At 44.8% G+C, this 16,528-nt stretch overlaps 2 protein-coding genes across 4 annotated transcripts in view; one reads left to right on the forward strand and one right to left on the reverse strand.

The window, feature by feature from the left end:
* Positions 1-3,921, reverse strand: part of COL4A1 (collagen type IV alpha 1 chain) — a 111,996-nt gene extending 108,075 nt beyond the window's left edge. The window contains exon 1 of the mRNA XM_031613763.2: positions 3,714-3,921. Coding sequence (XP_031469623.2) covers positions 3,714-3,776 — 63 coding nt within the window. The 5' untranslated portion in view covers positions 3,777-3,921. The remainder of the gene's footprint in view (positions 1-3,713) is intronic.
* Positions 3,922-3,927: 6 nt separating this feature from the next.
* COL4A2 (collagen type IV alpha 2 chain) overlaps positions 3,928-16,528 on the forward strand; it is a 144,698-nt gene continuing 132,097 nt past the window's right edge. The window contains exons 1-3 of one of the 3 annotated variants that reach the window (XM_090128690.1): positions 3,928-4,044; positions 4,250-4,353; positions 4,466-4,526. In XM_090128690.1, the coding sequence (XP_089984816.1) occupies positions 4,310-4,353; positions 4,466-4,526 (105 nt within the window). In that variant the 5' untranslated portion in view covers positions 3,928-4,044; positions 4,250-4,309. The other 2 variants (XM_090128698.1, XM_090128706.1) reach the window with 2 other exon arrangements.

The following is a 16,528-nucleotide window of genomic DNA, read 5'->3' on the forward strand; positions in this document are numbered from 1 at the left end:
GATGAGCAGTGATGAAACCCTGCACTATTTCTGAAAATATTTAGCACAGAATTGAGAACCATGCTACTTGGGATGCCGGTCCAGAAATGCGCTTGCACACGCTGACACTGAACAGCTGGCTGTAGGAATGGGGCCATTGAAGACGAGTCACGGGAGGCAATCTTGGCCGCAGCCTGCTCAGCTGGCAGGGCTCAAACAGCAGCAACCAGGGTTCAGCATCTCTCCCACCTCTGGGGCAAGTGCAGCTCCTATCACCACAAAGCAACAGGCTACACTAGGAATCACAGGGGAAGGGAAGAAGATATCCCTACCTCCTATAGCCACCATCCTATGCATGCTCTCGTGTCTCTCTGAAGTACATAGTCAGTCACCCCAGGTCTCACACCCCTTCCTACAAGTCACTGAACTAAAATTTGTCAGAGTTTGTTAGATGTGCTCGTAGAGATGACAAGACCACCCCTTAAGAATATTTGGGAACAAGGGTGTCAAATGGCCTAGAGGAACAGGTGAACTGAGTTTCTCAGCACCAAAAGCAGTTTCAACCCTAGGAAAACACAGCAGCAGAAGGCAGGTGTCTGACCTAGACTGATTTCACTGGCAAAGGCACACATGTACCCACATGTACCTCCGCCAGTCATGCAACCTTCTTTAGTCACTTCTTTTATCTGCCTTTGGTTTACCTGCCCTGTACTTCTTCATCTCAATAAACCATTTTCTAACAAAAAAAAAAAAAGAACAGAAATGTCATCTAGACTAGTCAGGAACAATAGTTATTGGTTAGATTTTTGTGCTTTCGGCCTAGAATTGTGGGTGTCACACAACTGAGGGCATAGAGCAGCGCAGGCCCAGCCCAGCCAACGCTGGGCACATACCCCAGACAGGGCCTACATGGGGCCGAGTGTCTCCTGGCCTCCTGCTGGCACCCAGCCCACTTGTGGCCTGAGTGATCTGCCCTGGTGTTTAAACACAGCCAGAAGATCTTGCTTCATTTTGGAAAACACACAGAATGCATCTGCAGTGGTGTGGAGAGGGTATCAAGACACGAAAGCAGGATTTCCATGGCATTGTCATCTCTCAATCAAACAGTATGAATGTTAGGAAATAGACTTTCTCCAAAGGAAACGGCAGCTTGAAGAGTGTCAGAAATGAGAGCCCCCGCAGAGATCCATCAAAACAACTTTCTTCTGTAACCACTATGTAAGAGCAGTCTCTCAGCCTGACCTGAAAATCTGTAATCTGGTGCCCCGTCTTCTTCCCTTCCCTCCTTACAATTTGAAAATGAACCTCCTGAGAAAAATACAGAACAGTACAAAAGCTCAAATTGGCTATAATTAATATTTCAATTATAATTAATCAACGTATAATAATGAGCTTCCAGTGCCACACCTGGGTGCACTTTATAGTGCCATATTATGCCCTGGCAAGGTCCCTGCCCTGTACTAGGCATGTGATCTTAGCAGCAGCCAGCTCTATGCTGGCTTTGCTGCACCAAATGCCTCCATGAAGCAGACCTTCCAAATCTCCTTCTATGTATTTAATCATGAATATGTCAGCAATAAAAAAATTTTTACTGTCGGCCCTGTTACTATGCAGAACCCCTACACACAACAGTGCACAAGCTGCTTCTGTTATGTCTGCTTTCACAGATGAAACTTCAAGTCCCAGCTAGTCACTCACTAGTCACAAGCTAACAGTCAGCTTCTCCTGCAGCACCGTGATGAGAACACACAAAGAAAAATTTCTACTGTGAAGGTGACCAAGCACTGGGACAGGCTGCACAGAGAGGTTATGCAGTCCACATTTGTGGAGATGCTCACGGCCCTAGGCAGCCTAGTCTGAGCAAGGGGTTGGATGAGATGTTCTCCAAGGTGCCTTCAATCTTAGTTACTCTGTGAAAAAGGCCACAGTACAGGTATGATAAGAAAGGAGTTGCACAAATATGATTATTTCTTCATCTTGTTGATACAAAATGTTTGGGGGCAGGAAAGAACCAGCATCACATCTTTGTAAGAGAGAAACAGCTGCTTCATTGAGCCTATTGCAACCAGCACTGCATGCAACCTTGCCTACCACGCAGCCATCCTTGAACACTGCTCACATGCAAACAGAGCAAGAGAGCAGCAACATTTGCTGGGGACAAGATGAGATTGGGTCAGCACTCTGAAAGCAGGAGGAAGATCTGTCAGGTGGGCAGTGACTAGCTGTGTTGGGCACGAAAGCTTGTCTATGGCAATAGAACAGCAAGGAGCTCGGCTTCCTTGACATATTTGGTTAGTGTCAATGACAGGGAACAATCTGCAGCCAGCGTAACAACAGAAAGAGTTAAGCATGTGTTAACTCCACAGTGTAACTAAGCTCCAGGTTACCTTAAGGGTTCTTCACTGTAATACAATTTATCCAGCATACATGAGACAATTTAAAAACATTTTCTTCTGAGCTGCTAGTGAAGACCTGAGGTGGTACAGCTGACATTAAAGTTTCCATCTTTTTTTGATGTGCACATCTTCCTCACAGTTCTCTGCCTCTGACAGCCGTGGTTTACCCAATGACTTCATGAACTGCACAAGGTGGGAACGTGTGTCACTAATAGACACACCTCAAGAAGTACCAAACTCAGAATTCAAACATGAATGACTTACCTCTAAACATTTTAATTAATTAAAATTAATTATATCCCAAAAGGATGACAGTTTAACACCAAAAGAGGGGTGAGTCATCCAAAAGGTGCATCACCAAGTGATTTACTGCCACTACAGTGAGCTTGATAGTATCAGCAACAGGAGTTCAGTGCACTTCTTACTTCAGCTGATCCAAGGCACAGATACCATCCCCATGGTCACGCAGGGAAAGCAATTCAATATAGAACTTACTTTCAGCAGAAAAAGTTTAAAACGACCCTCTCTGGTACATCCTTCACTACTTAAAGTTCCAGATCTTACATTTAAGGCAGGAAATGTGACAGAAATCCATCTGCCCTCGTCCAGACAAGTTTTCTGCCCCTCTAAATTTCACTACTACAGCGTCAATCTGCCCAGTGCAAGAAACCAGAGACACGGAAAGATGACCTAGTTCACACCACGATGTCAACTGCCTTTGCTTAGGAGATTGAAGGTCCGAGGAACTGCACAAATACTTCGGGAGTACCGGGAAACGGTCCTTTAACTTAAAGACAGCGGTTAGCCAGTATCTCAGGGATAAAATTAGCTCCCTTAGCAAAACGTTCAGGCTCCCTGCACGTTTCGATTTTACATGTCCGTGGACGAATTTCTCTCTGTCGGGAAAGGTGCAAAGCTGAACTTAATCATTAACATCAGAATCCTTTCTTTGGCCTCCAGTCGGCTGCCCATCACGGGGCTTAAAAGGCAGCGAGCACGACGCTTTGAACTCACGCAGCCAAACCCTTCTTTTTTCTTTCCCCTACAAAAGCTTAACTTGTAGCTTTGTTTTGCTTCGTTTTCCCTCGGAGATGCGCTGGCAGCCGAAAGCCCCGCCTGGCACAGCCCCCCTCCCCTCCCAACCCGGGGTGCTGCCCGAGGACCCGAACCCGGGGGGGCGGTCGGAGCCCCACGCACAGCTCCGCTGCGAGGCAGAGCCCAGCTGGCAGCCCCGCTCCCCTCTTACACGGGCGCAGCGGAGGGACCGGAGCGCGCTGCTCCCTGCCCACGCGAATCCTCCGCCCCGTCCCGCGCCCGGGGCAGCTCCCGCGTACTCACCGCGGCAGACACGGCGCTGAGCTCGGCGCTCAGCAGCAGCCCGAAGCCCAGCCACAGCCACATGTTACCGCGCACCGCGCTGCTCCGTCGGTCCCTGGGCGGCGGGGCGCCGGCGGCTCAGCGCGGCGTGGGGGCTCCTCGGGACCGGTCCCACATGCACGCCTCTCCCCTCCGTGCCGTCCGCGGCGCCTGCAATGCCTCGGGGCCGAGCGACCGATGGGCGGCGGCAGCCCCCTCCTCCCCGCGGGCGGGCGGGCGGGGACCCTGGGAGGGTGCAACGGCGCTCCCTCTACGCCGGCCGAGATTCTTATTCCTCTTCCTCCCGCCGCGGGTGAGTGCGGGGGGGCGGGGGGAGGCTCGGCGCTCCCACGCCCCGCACCGCCGCGACCGCCCGGGAGGGCACGGAGAGCCGCGGGCTGCGGTGCGGAGCGGGTGCGGAGGGGCCGGGGGCGCGGGCTCCGCCGTCCCGTGGCTGCGGAGGGGCCGCTCCCCGAGTCCGGGGCTACATGCGGGCTGTGCTCTGCTCTGCTTCGCAGGGACGGCCGCACGGAGCCAGCGAGCCCTGAGCCGAGCCCCCCGGCTGGGAAGGAGTCGACATGGACCTCTCGCCGCTTCCCGGCTCGCGTGTTTTTGTTTGTCAGTAAGTAACTGCAACTTTTTTAAAGTCGTATTCACCTTTTGCTGCGGGATTTATCACGTGCTTGTGTTTTACTCGCTTTGACCAGCATTGAGTTTGTCCACCTCTCCCGCAGGGACGTGGGGCTTCTGCTGGTGCTGCTGGAGGTCGTGCTGTTGGCCGGCAGAGTCGATGCCGTAAGTACCGCGCACTGGGGACGGCTTTTACTGAGGAGAAGGAAAGCGAGGGCGGTTTCCTTGGTACCTGCAAGCGGGGAGCCGCGTTTCCCTTTGCCAGATGGCTTATCTGTCATGCCATTTAAAGAAACAACCAACAAATCATCTCTGTAAGCCTTACAGATTGCTGCCTTCAGCGAGGTGATGTTCAGCAGAGAAGCGCGTGGCTTCGCTGACAGGTAGCTTGAAGGATTCCACGGTTACTTTTGCTCTGGATGGCTAATTTGTTAAAGCCGTAGCGAGCAATTAGAAGCAAACCCCGAGACGCCTTCATTTTCATGAGAAAAGCACCGAGGCAGGTGGGCGGGACAGAAATGCAGTGCTACAGATACCACAGTGCGGAGGGAAGTGAACCTGCAGATGAAATGTGTTTAATCCTGTACAGACCTCATTTGAGGACTGAGAATTTGAAGATATGGCTTCATTGTACAAGTGAGAAACATGTTTATAAATAAATTGTCATTTAAATTATGGGACGTTTAGACTGGATATAAGGAAGAAGTATTTTACACTAAGGATAGTGAGGCACTGGCACAGGCTGCCCAAAGAGATGGTGGGTGCCCCATCCCTGGAGACACTCAGGGTCAGACTGGACGAGACTCTCAGCAACCTGACTGAGCTGTAGGTGTCCCTGTTCATTGCAGGGAGGTTGAACTAGATGGCCTTTAATGGTCCCTTCAAACTCAAACAATTATTAAGTCTAAAAATAATTTTAAAAAAATTAATGCTGCAATAGGTGATTATGAGTATCTGCTTGAGATGTTGATGTAAACAGAAGTTATTTTAGCTCTTCATCATTGTCATGAGGGTTTGAAAGAAGTGGAGGAGTTTGCATACGCCTGTGCCAGTGCTTGGTGAGTTCATTGGGATGATTTTCCTTGTTGTGACTAGGCTTAGGATCAGGCCTGGCTGCTGCAGGCCAGGTCACAGAGACTTGGCTTGTGGCCATGTCTGTCAGCCATTAGGCTGGGGTGATGCTCCCTGGCCACATGCTAGGATAAATTGAACCTCAGTTATGTTTTTTAAGAGCTATCCTACTTATATTTTAATCCCACTCTGGAGTTTTTATCCCTTTTTTATGTGGTTACATGTCTGCAGAGAAATGGGTTGGAGTTGAAACTAAATCATCTTGAAGGTCCCCTCTAACCTAGCCCAATCTATGATTCTGTGGCATAATGCACTAAGAATTGGGAAATACTAGGAGTTTTGCAGTTGGCATTGTGGCATACCATACAGGTTTCACACGCAAGCTGCAGCTGGCCCTTAGGTCTGCACTGGGCTGTTGATGTCAGGTGGGATACGGGGGTGCATCGTTCCCCTTGTGGCAAAGTGAAAATTGGCAGGCAGCTCTCGTGGTCCCACAGGAAAGGCACTGAGTGAGGAACTCGAGTGTCACATGCTGATTTTCCTTGCCATGATCTTTTGGTGGAATCATCCTTCTGCTGAGTTGTGTGTAGTGAATGACTATATTGCCACACACTGCTGTATGTGGAGCAGGCTGATGACAATGCAAGCATTTTAGGCTGGGGAACGAAATTGCTGAGATTAGCTGATATAACAAGGTATCGTTTGTGGTACGCCTCTTCTTTGTGAAGGTGTGCTGCAGAGTGCATGGCATGATACCTGAGCTTTAGCCATAGCATAGACTCATATATCTTCGTGTTCTGGCTTGCAGGCTGCAGGTTAGCGTAGAGGGATAAAGAGGAGGTAGGTGAGCTACCTCCTCATGTTAGTGGATGCAGTCTGGCCACTGCTGCTGAAATCTGTACAAAATATATTCTCCCTTTTATGGTAGCTAGGTGTCCTGCGTGGAGATCCATTTTCCCTGACTTAACATCCTTAAGATGGCAGCTGTGTGGAAGATGAAGCTCTGCTGTGCATATCATATGAGTGATGAAGTATGGTCATCTTTCCATAAGAAATTAGAGCAATATTGCTACCAAAATACTTAGCCATCTCTTGCTCATATGCCACTCTCTCTGTTTAGCCAGTGCAAATCTTTCTGTAGTCACATGGTGAGCTGAACTGGGAAGTTATTGGTTTAGACTAACCAGCCCTCAAAAGGAGAAGAGTGGGAAGAGCTAACTTTGGATCAGATTCCCAGACACATTCATGGAAGCTTGGGCTGGCTCTGCTAAGAGAAGCAGCTAGAGGAGAGAACAAGGGGTTCCTTGCTCCTTCAGCTTCACCCCTGCTAAATGTATTTGCAATGTGACAGAGCAGGCTTGCGTGGGAAGCAGCAACAGCACCTGAGGAACTGGGGGGTGGCTGGCTGGCAGCTGTATGGAGGATTCATTTTGTGCATAAGTATTGTGACTGAGAAGAAGGCTTGAATTCCAAGTTTTCTGTATGTCAAGAAAACCCTCATTCTCTTCATACTGCCATCATGTTTGTCACATTGATCTGTTACAGTTTGTTACACAAATTAACATGCGAATGCTATGAAGACTTTCATTAGCCTGGGTTTAAAAAAAAAAAAATGCAATGAATTATTAAAGTCTGCAGGACCAGATTAAAAAACATTGTTCTGCCTGTAATGAGACAAACAGAGCAGCTGAGTTTGATAGCCACATACGTGGATGAGTTCCAGTTACTAGGGATAAACATTGCTGAATGAGTGAAATTATATATATGAAGACACTCCAGTGAGATTAAGGAGAAAGCCAGCAAGGAAGGACAGATAAAAAGCGGAACCCAAAGCATTTGACTGGGCATCTTTCTGGCAGACTGTTGTAGCTGCTAGGGGATGGATGTTTCTGAACAGAGAAGAAAGAGGATGTTTAGAATAGCTAAGGACTGAAGCAGAAGAAATGGTGGCTTTGGTGAGGGGAGGGAATGGCAGCTTCTGGCTCAAAAAGAGCTAAGGAAGAGGAATCCCTGGATGGAAATACTGGGAGAAGTAGCCAAATGGAGTGGATAAGGCTCCAGTTATCTTTTGTACTCTTTGGCACACACTGGCTGGCGATGTTAAAGGCCTTGAGTAACTTTGGAACTTTTTTACATTATAGATTTAAGTGTTCATCTGTCTTAAATAAATTGCATTCACTACACCAAATTTAGTTGTGTTCACAGATTTCTTCTTCCTTTCTCTACCTGCATGTGTACTACATTCAAAATATAATTCTTTTTGTTCTTCTTACAGAATACACCTCCTGATAAAGCTGATTTTTTTTTTTTTTAATTGTCATCTTTCCCGAAACATACTTCTTTTTAAGTAGTTCTGTAACATTTAATTTTTCTAACATTTGTAACATAGTGGAGGGCCACTAAGATGATCAGAGGGCTGGAGCACCTCTCCTATGAGGGAAGCAACCTCAACAGGGAACTGGGATTGTTTAGCTTGGAGAAGAGAAGGCTCTGGGGAGACCTCATTGTGGCCTTCCAGTACTTGAAAGGAGTGTATAAACAGGAGGGGGAACAGGAGGGGGAACGGCTGTTTACAAGGGTCGATAGTGATAGGACAAGGAGGAATGGTTTTAAAGTGAAATAGGGGAGATTTAGGTTAGGTATTAGGAGGAAGTTTTTCACACAGAGGATGGTGACACACTGGAACAGGTTGCCCAAGGAGGTTGTGGATGCCCCATCCCTGAAGGCATTCAAGGCCAGGCTGGATGTGGCTCTGGGCAGCCTGGTCTGGTGGTTGGTGGCCCTGCCCATAGCAGGGGGGTTGAAACAAAATGATCATTGTGGTCCTTTTCAACACAGGCCATCCTATGATTCTATGATTCTATTTGATTACTTTATCGGTGCTCCATTAGTATATTATTCATAGAATCATAGAATCATTCAGACTGCTCCTAACGAAAATTACTTCTTCTAAAGCTGTATGCTGGTGAGAGCAATAGAATCCCAGAAAATGAGTGAATTTTAGACTAAATTAAGTTATGAGAAAGTTAGAATAACATACTCAAAAATAACTATGAGTAACTGATCATAACTGTCATGTATTTAAAAAAAAAGTATTGATGAATAGAGAGGTTTATATAGAAAGAAAATTGAGTCAGTAGTGAATGAAATAAGATTCTATTGATTTCTGTGACATTGTAAAGGTATGTATTAGGGGAAATGGCATCTAAAAGAGAAAAGCAGCAATCCCTAATAAGAATGGATGGAACCAGTTGTACTGTGTACGTCTTTCTATTGATTTTATAGTGAAATGAGATAACTAGCACAAGCTAATGCTCTAAATAATACTTCAGTGCTCTACAGCTATCATATACGCAGGTTTTCCCCAGTGTGTTCTGTTTCTTTCCATCTCAAAAATTTTGTCTGGTGGAAGCAGGAGGACAATTTATGTTGACCCAGGATTTCCAGGCTGATGGAAACTAGACTGGAGCACTCAGTCTGCCTTTCTGGGCATGTTCATGCATGCACTAAGATTCATTTCATAAAATATGTAACACAGTTAATGTATAAAAGTAACAAAACTTATTTTAATGTTTAATTTTTTTATTAGAACATATGGTTTCATTGCTCTCTTTTTTATAAAATTAGTGTTTTTGTGATGCTGACGCATCAATGTCAGGTTCCATGGCAGTGGTTGCAGTTCCCACTGAGCTCTCCAGGTGTTCATCAGAGATTTTTGCTGAAATTTTACTCTTCCTATACTTCATCCTTGAGAGCAGCTGTTCACAAATGTACGTACTGCAAAAAATGATTACGTGAATAAAGTGTGACTGTGAAGTGAGGGATATTTCTCTCTCCTAAGAGAGGGCTTATAGAAGTCTATAAAGAGAGATGGTCAAATTTTTCATTGCAAGTCCATACATTCCATTTGAAAATTCACAGGTAATGTCATCTGAGAATGGAGTATCAAATAAAAAAAAAAAAACACCTGATAATTTTTTGGCAATCTTGAAGCCTGTTCTCAAATTCCTTTATCGCTGCAGAAAGCACGGCTGCATATCTTACACTTTTCACAGGATTCTGTTGACCCAGTGTATCAAAATCCATAATCTTCTTTGCCATCACTTGAGTTGGCACTGCACTGCCTCCTGTGCCCTGGTTTCAGGGCACTGATGTTCTGTTGGGGCTGAAGGACCTGACTGGGCCACTTCATGGGGCAGAGCCACTGCTGTGATAACCTGGGGCAGAAGAAGGCCACAGCGCAAGCTGTGCTGGCCTGCATGCAGCCTGTGGGCCACAAGTTGGACATGCCTGGAGAAGTTAATCTGACATATCAACTTCTGCACCTACGCACTGAGAGATAACTCCTTGTAGGAGATCTCCCCAAGAGAAACGTGGCAATCCTGTTTTGGAACAGCATTGTTTCAGCACTACAGGGAGGTGATTTCAGACAGTTCTGTTGCTTACAGACAAGCTTTGTTTATGCCTGCTTAACTGAGAGTGGTTTGGTTCTTCTTTCTTTGAGTAACAGTGGTGTTTGATAAGAAAATTGGACAGAATAATGATATGTGGAGAAAAAAAGATATTTGGAGTGTCACCATAGTATACCTGATCACTTTATTCACCATTGCTTTGGACACTTAAAGAGTAACTGGGTAGTTTGAAAGGACTCTATGTTCAGTCACAAATATGGGTAGAAGGGGCAGTTCTGCCAAAGAACTGGGAGGAGTCCTGAGCAAAGGAGGTGGCATGCAGGCAGCTGCAGAGCCCCTCACTTCCACTGACACTGTCATGCCTGAATCTGGCAGTGGTGTCACCATCCTGAGTGTCTGTGTGTGTGTCATGCTGCAGACAGGCAGCAGGCTGGCTGCCCAAATGAGATTTTTATGTTTTTTCCATTATCAGAGGCAGGATTTCACTTGTCAGCACCTGTATGACAGCAGGTAGACTAACACCCTCTGCAACTATTATGTATATGGAAACAGAGTCTTGTTCTATAGCTTCCTTATTCTGGTCCTTTCTTTCTCATATGCTGCCTGCTTTGCTCATCCACTCATCAATAAGATAGTTTCCTTGCTATTCCCCAATTGCTTTCATAAAATTCTTTTTTGCTGTCCTGCCTATGAAACCAATATTCGACCCAATTTCTTATGAATTAATCGGTCTTCCTAGGTAGATTTAAGAACTACTTCTACTATGTGTAGATTAAATTAGGCAACTCTTTATGTAGAGGCTTATACTAACACTGGTTCAAGTTATTCATTCAGGATCTAGAGACACCAAAAGCAGTATATAGTGTCTCCCTGGAGTTCTCAGTGAGAAAGAAGTTCTTATGCATGTCTCTGCTCCGTAATCCCTCAGTGGAGAGCCACACATACATCCTTGCTCATTCTGTTTTATGAGTAGATAGAGGCATGCTCAGGGGATGTCTGCAATTATATTTTCAGTGTGATTCTGTTTTTTAGACTTATTATGAATGGAATGTGATATAGTCATGCTGCACCGCATTTGATAGAAGAGGCAGTTCTATCGGCTTCCTATGTTTTCAGAGGTTAAAGTGTTGACATTGAGGGACAAGAATCCTGTCATGGTACGTTATCATGTAATAAAAGCATCTTATTTTATCACCTTTCTCTGGAAGCAACCAAAGTGGTTTCAAAATTTAACACTGCTTTTCCATGAACTTTTAAAAGTAGCACATCTGGCTTTTATTGTGTAGTAATTGCACCACGGGAAGTCTTTATGCATTATGACTTTAAACCTAACATTTATTTTTTTAAGATTCTGTGCAAAAAAACAAATGATTTATAAGTCCAAACAGAATTGACTTTGCCAAAATGTAAACCAGCATTGTGGCTTCATTCTGTTATGTGTATAAACTGACAGATGTATTATAATCATTTTAATTCAGTGGTTTAGAGCACTTTTTTTTTGTTGTTTTTTTGAGTGAATCTTTTTGTTTTTGCACTAGTTAATTTCTTGCATGAAACTAGGGTATTTTTAATCAGTTCTTTGCTTTTGTTTTTCCAAGGCAAGGAGTGGAACATTCTTCATATTGCATTATACTGATCCAAGATCTTGGAGGATTCAGAGGTGATCTTGTAGTTTACAGTTATGATGCCTTTGCTTGCCAAAGGCTACAGCTTTTCTTTCCTTTCTCCTTTAGAAAACTAATGTGTTACTCTCTTTACAATACCTTGCTTTCTCCTGAGGAGCAAAAACAGTAAAATTCAAAGTCATTTTGGGTGTTTTTCAACAGCTATTTTCTTACAAATTGCAGCAAGTAGTTGACATCAGCATTTGACTCAGCTCATGGTGAAAGAATGTGATTTTTATCATGCAAACATTTCTTGAGTGATTAAGGTCTGATAATCTTTATTTTCATGTGCCCTTTTTGTGCCTGTTGGGTGGCAGAAAGTGATGGTGTGGATCACTACTGTGCAAGGGCATCTCATTGTTTCCACCCATAGAAACAAGAAACAACCTGCAGCAAGAGAAAAGCTCTTGCAAAGAAGCTAATGAGCAAATTGGTGCTTGCATGAGTAATTACACATACTTTGGTTCTTCAATTTTTTATTTTTATTTTTTTCAGCCCAGTTTCTACTTTTTCACCATTATGGTTTTCACTGGACTACTACATTTCTAGAGCATGCACATTTTTGTGCCAGCTCTGCAGATATGTAGCCCAGAAAGGAGGAGGCTTTCTGTAGTCAGGGGCAGTACAAAATGATGCCCTTCAGAGTAAGGAGCAGGAAATGCCAGTCAAGGTGGGGAGGTGGGCAAAGCTAGGGGTGGTCCCTGCAATCAGATGCTGCTGGAATGGCTGGGCAAGGCCATGGGGATGGGCTGAGGCCAAGACATCAGCCCACAGGTAGGGGCTGGAGTGCCTGTGGCAGAGGCCTGGCTGATGGCAGTAGGGGCTTTGCCCATGGCAAAGGGTTTGACCCAGTCTCCAAAGGGGCCAAGAGGGTAGCTCTGCTTCTCCTTGCCTCCTTCCTACAGTGCTCAACTCACAGCTTGCTCCCACCACAGGCTGCACAGCAGCACCAAGTCTTTCTTTCACCACTATAATCCATATTCTAATGTCCAATACAAAGATTAAAGTTTTCACTGTTGGACGTTTGTTTTAACACATAAATAAACATTAAACAAACAAGAAGAAAATGCTTTCATATGAGCACTAAGAGTTGTCTTGCAGATCAGGAAATCATACTATCTCATAATTGCTTTCTTTCCAAGGAAACTGTCATGCCATCCTGTGAAATGAGTTTTGCTCTGTAACCCAAGAGGGTCCGCAAATAGCTATTGGAAAAAGAGAGATTTGTGCTGTTACTACATCCGCCATAGAGAGTCTATCTTTAAAATTCTTCAAGGTACTTTATATTTCAGAATATGGACTTTTTTTCCTCACTTTTATGAATGGCAACATTTTTATTTCCTCTCAACTGCCTTTCACGCTATGTTGTGCTTTCTGTTATTGGCAGGTGCTTGGTTTCCTTTAAATCATTTTATATGTGCAAGTTCTGAAGAATTTTTAGATCACATCTGTTACCAGTGATGTACACTTGCTTGAATATTTCAGGAGTTGTATTTATGCCTAAGTGATCCCAACCTTTATTTTGAAGTAGCTTTCTGAAGTCAGCATGTGAAGATCATTCAGATAAATAGGGCTTGGCTTGGTTTTGGCAGGTCTTGGATGGAGATCATGCCCAAACCTCCCTTTGCTATTGATTGTTGAAGCCATGTTATGATCTTTTTATTCCACCTATGCTTTACTTTTTACTTCATAAGGCTTTTAAAGATTCTTTGCTGTTTAAAATTACCTTCTGATGACATAATCAGTCTGTATAAAAAAAATGTATTTCAAGCACAGTGAGGTATTTTGGATACGGCACGAACCATTCCATGTGTCATGCTTTGCCAAAAGGTTTTTTGCTTTCATCGTTGCTTTTTCTTTTCTTTCTGTTTAGGTCTTTAGGTCTTTAGGTCTGTTTTAAGGTAGAGCACCTGAGTGCTCTGTGTGATGTGGCTCACAGAGCCCATGTATTGGCTGCAGCAGGCAAAGCCACCTGGGTGCTCTCCTGCCCATCTTCATCCTCGGGAGGCTGCAGCCTCTGGCTCAGTAGGACACAAGCCTTCTCACTGCATGGCCAACTTATGGAAACATGGGGGTGGAAACAAACCTGGGGGGGGGATTAAAAAATAAAAAGTGGGGGGAAAAAAAAGCATTTGTACAAATCAGTAATGTGCTGCCCATAACGTGCTCAGGTCCTGCCTGTGCTTGCAGAGCCACAGCCTTGCAGCTGTGGGGAGCAAAATAATTTCTTAAGGTGGTTGTGGGGAGCTGGGAGAGCTCAGCAGGGTTCTCTGTCCCGCTGGTGTGTGCCTTGCCTCACTCTCCCCACAGTGTTGATTTTCTGCAAGGCTCAGTCTTGCTCTGCCTGCACAACCCCCTTTTGCATACCACAAGCAGATGAAGGAAGGAGTGTTACATTCGGGCAGCAGGCCCGCTGACCTGGGCAACTGAGGTTCAGCCACCAGGTCACGGTCTCACAGCACTCCAAACGCATGCGTGTAGAGGCTCCTGGGAGCTCCTGTGGAAGGAGAGCAGAGCTGCCCACCGGGGCTGCCAGGGCGTCCCAGGCTCAGCCATGACACAGGGAGTGAGCAGAAAGGAATGCTGCTCCCGCACAGGGCTGGGAATAGCCGCTGGGGCTGTGGAGCATGGGAAGCCGGAATATCTCCCTGAGCTGGGAGCCAGAGAAACAGCTCGCTGGAAACGGCCCAGGCAGCTCTGCATGACACTTGGAAAACCTTCAGTTGCGCTTGCTGGAAGAAGGAAGCAAGCAGGGAAATTTAAGCATTTCCCCTGCAGTGTGGGACTGCAGCTGAATTTTCCCCAGGTGCTTTTGCAGGTGCATAGTCAGAGAAGGCATAAAGTTGCCCAAATTTTCTGTCTGCTGTATCCATCCATGAAGTAGCCAGCACATCTGTTATCCCTTAACTCTGTGAAGCTCACAAGCTGCTTCCTCTCTGGCTGTGTCCTTTACAGCAAACCACAGAGTCCCAGGTGTATTCTCTGCCCTTGTGGCCAGTTGGCCCAGTCTGTCCGTGTCCATAGTAGTCATTAGCCCTTGTAATTAGCCTCTCTCATTTTCAAACTGGGTAGCCCCTTACAGCCTGCCCATGGTCCCTCAACAGTGATGAGAAATGTCTTGACAGAGTGCTGAAGCAAAGCAAGCAAAAGCTTGCTAGCCCAAGTGAAAAGCATGCAAGGGACCTTTGCTAGCAGCTAAACAATGCAGATGGTCAAGCAGTAGGGCACAGGAGTATGCCATATATTAATGTAAACACAGAATATGTTTGCCTCAGACTATGACACTTCAGTTCAAAATAATTGGCTGGAAATCAGGACTCCAATCACATCTTGCATAATTCAGTGTACTGGGTAATTTTACCTGAATAGGAACAAAATGGAAGAACTAAGCTGCTTTATGGTGAGATGCAGAAAATGCAGGCAGCAGTTAACAGTCTGAATATTTGTGGCTCGCTTCGCATCTGTATTGCTATGTGGCATGATTGAATGGGAAATTAACACCGCAGAAAAACAAACCCTGTCCTGAAAGTTCTGTTTGAAGATTACGTGACATTTCATGGCATTGTGATACTCCATTGGTCTCTATCTGGGTCATGTAAGTAAAATAATGGACAAAAATAAGCATGTCAATATCCTGAAATAGTAACAGGTCACAAACAGAATTGCAAAATAAGAGAAATCCAAAAAAAAACCCTGCAACATTCACCAACCATCTTCGTTCTGTCAGAATGCTAGGAAGCATGGTCCTCCCCAAGCTAAGGATGGTGACTTGAGGATATAGCATTGGCTCATTTTCTGGCTTAGACTGCACTTCCGAACTGCACTTTGATCTGTTCTTGAAAAGTATGAGAACTGCAGCACATCTCTTCCATCTGTCTCCCTCTCCCTAGAGATTTTGTGTCTACAAGGAATAGTCAGAAGAGGAGAATGTGAAAAATGTGCTCTTTTACCTTCTGTTTACAGAATAAAGTTATGACTAACTGAGAAGTCAAAGGTAGGGGGTTTCATTGTCCTCATTTATTGTTAAGTGGAGCTTATCAGTTGTCAGTCACATTGTGTCTGTTTCCAGTCTAGATCTGCTTCTTACTTTTCCATTCCTTTTCTATGACAATAGTTCAGATTTATTTTGCAGATCGCAGCCTTTCTGTCTTGTCTATGGAGCTATTGAAACTACCTTTAAAAAAACAAACACGCACACAAAAAAACCCTTCCTCTATAAGACAGTCTGCTTAGCTTTTGCCCCAGTCACAAGGAATATCAAGAGGACTTCTTGGGATTCCATCCTTTTAGTGACACAGGGAATAAGGCAATCAGTACAATTTCCTCTGTGCTAAATAAATTAATTGGTCTCAAAGGAGTGGAATATGTTAATATTTCCAAGCACCAAAATATATCTGAATCCTTTCCAAACAGTAGTTATCCAAATAAAGTCATGTGGCTGAGGGATTGGAGAATAATCTAGAAAAAATTAGATTTCTCTTTAATTTAATTTCCTTTTAGGAATTTATAACATTAAATAAAGATCCAAACATCCTATACCATCCATCTGAAGCATGCTCTAACCAATACTGTTCTTCTGATTTTTTTTCTATGTTAGAAGGGGAACTTAGAATTCCTTGCCTTCGTGGGAATAAGATCAGAGCCATTCTTGATAAATTATGTTCACTAGTCTAAGATGTTGGAGAACTTCAAGAAAATTTTAGCTCTGCTTTCACAACTCTAATGTCTTGCTTGAGGTTTGTATTGTCCCGTAGGGCACTGTATTATACCGGGTCACCATTGAGTAGATAGGTGATTAGTAAGGTAGCCTGAAGCTGGATTGCAGATCATTTTGAAGATTGGGATCGTAGTCTTGAATTTGTCTGAGCGAGGAATCCACAGGAGCCCTACAGGAATGTGCATACATTATCCTGTTTTGCTTAGAAGGTATGCAGGTCTTCATGATTTGATCCACCTAGTCTATTGTTTCTCCAAGGAATGATATACAACAGAGTTACTGTAACCAAATGAGAAACCTTAT

Source organism: Phasianus colchicus, chromosome 1, assembly GCF_987193195.1.
Source record: "Phasianus colchicus chromosome 1, bPhaCol1.hap1.1, whole genome shotgun sequence".
Taxonomy (NCBI): domain Eukaryota; kingdom Metazoa; phylum Chordata; class Aves; order Galliformes; family Phasianidae; genus Phasianus; species Phasianus colchicus.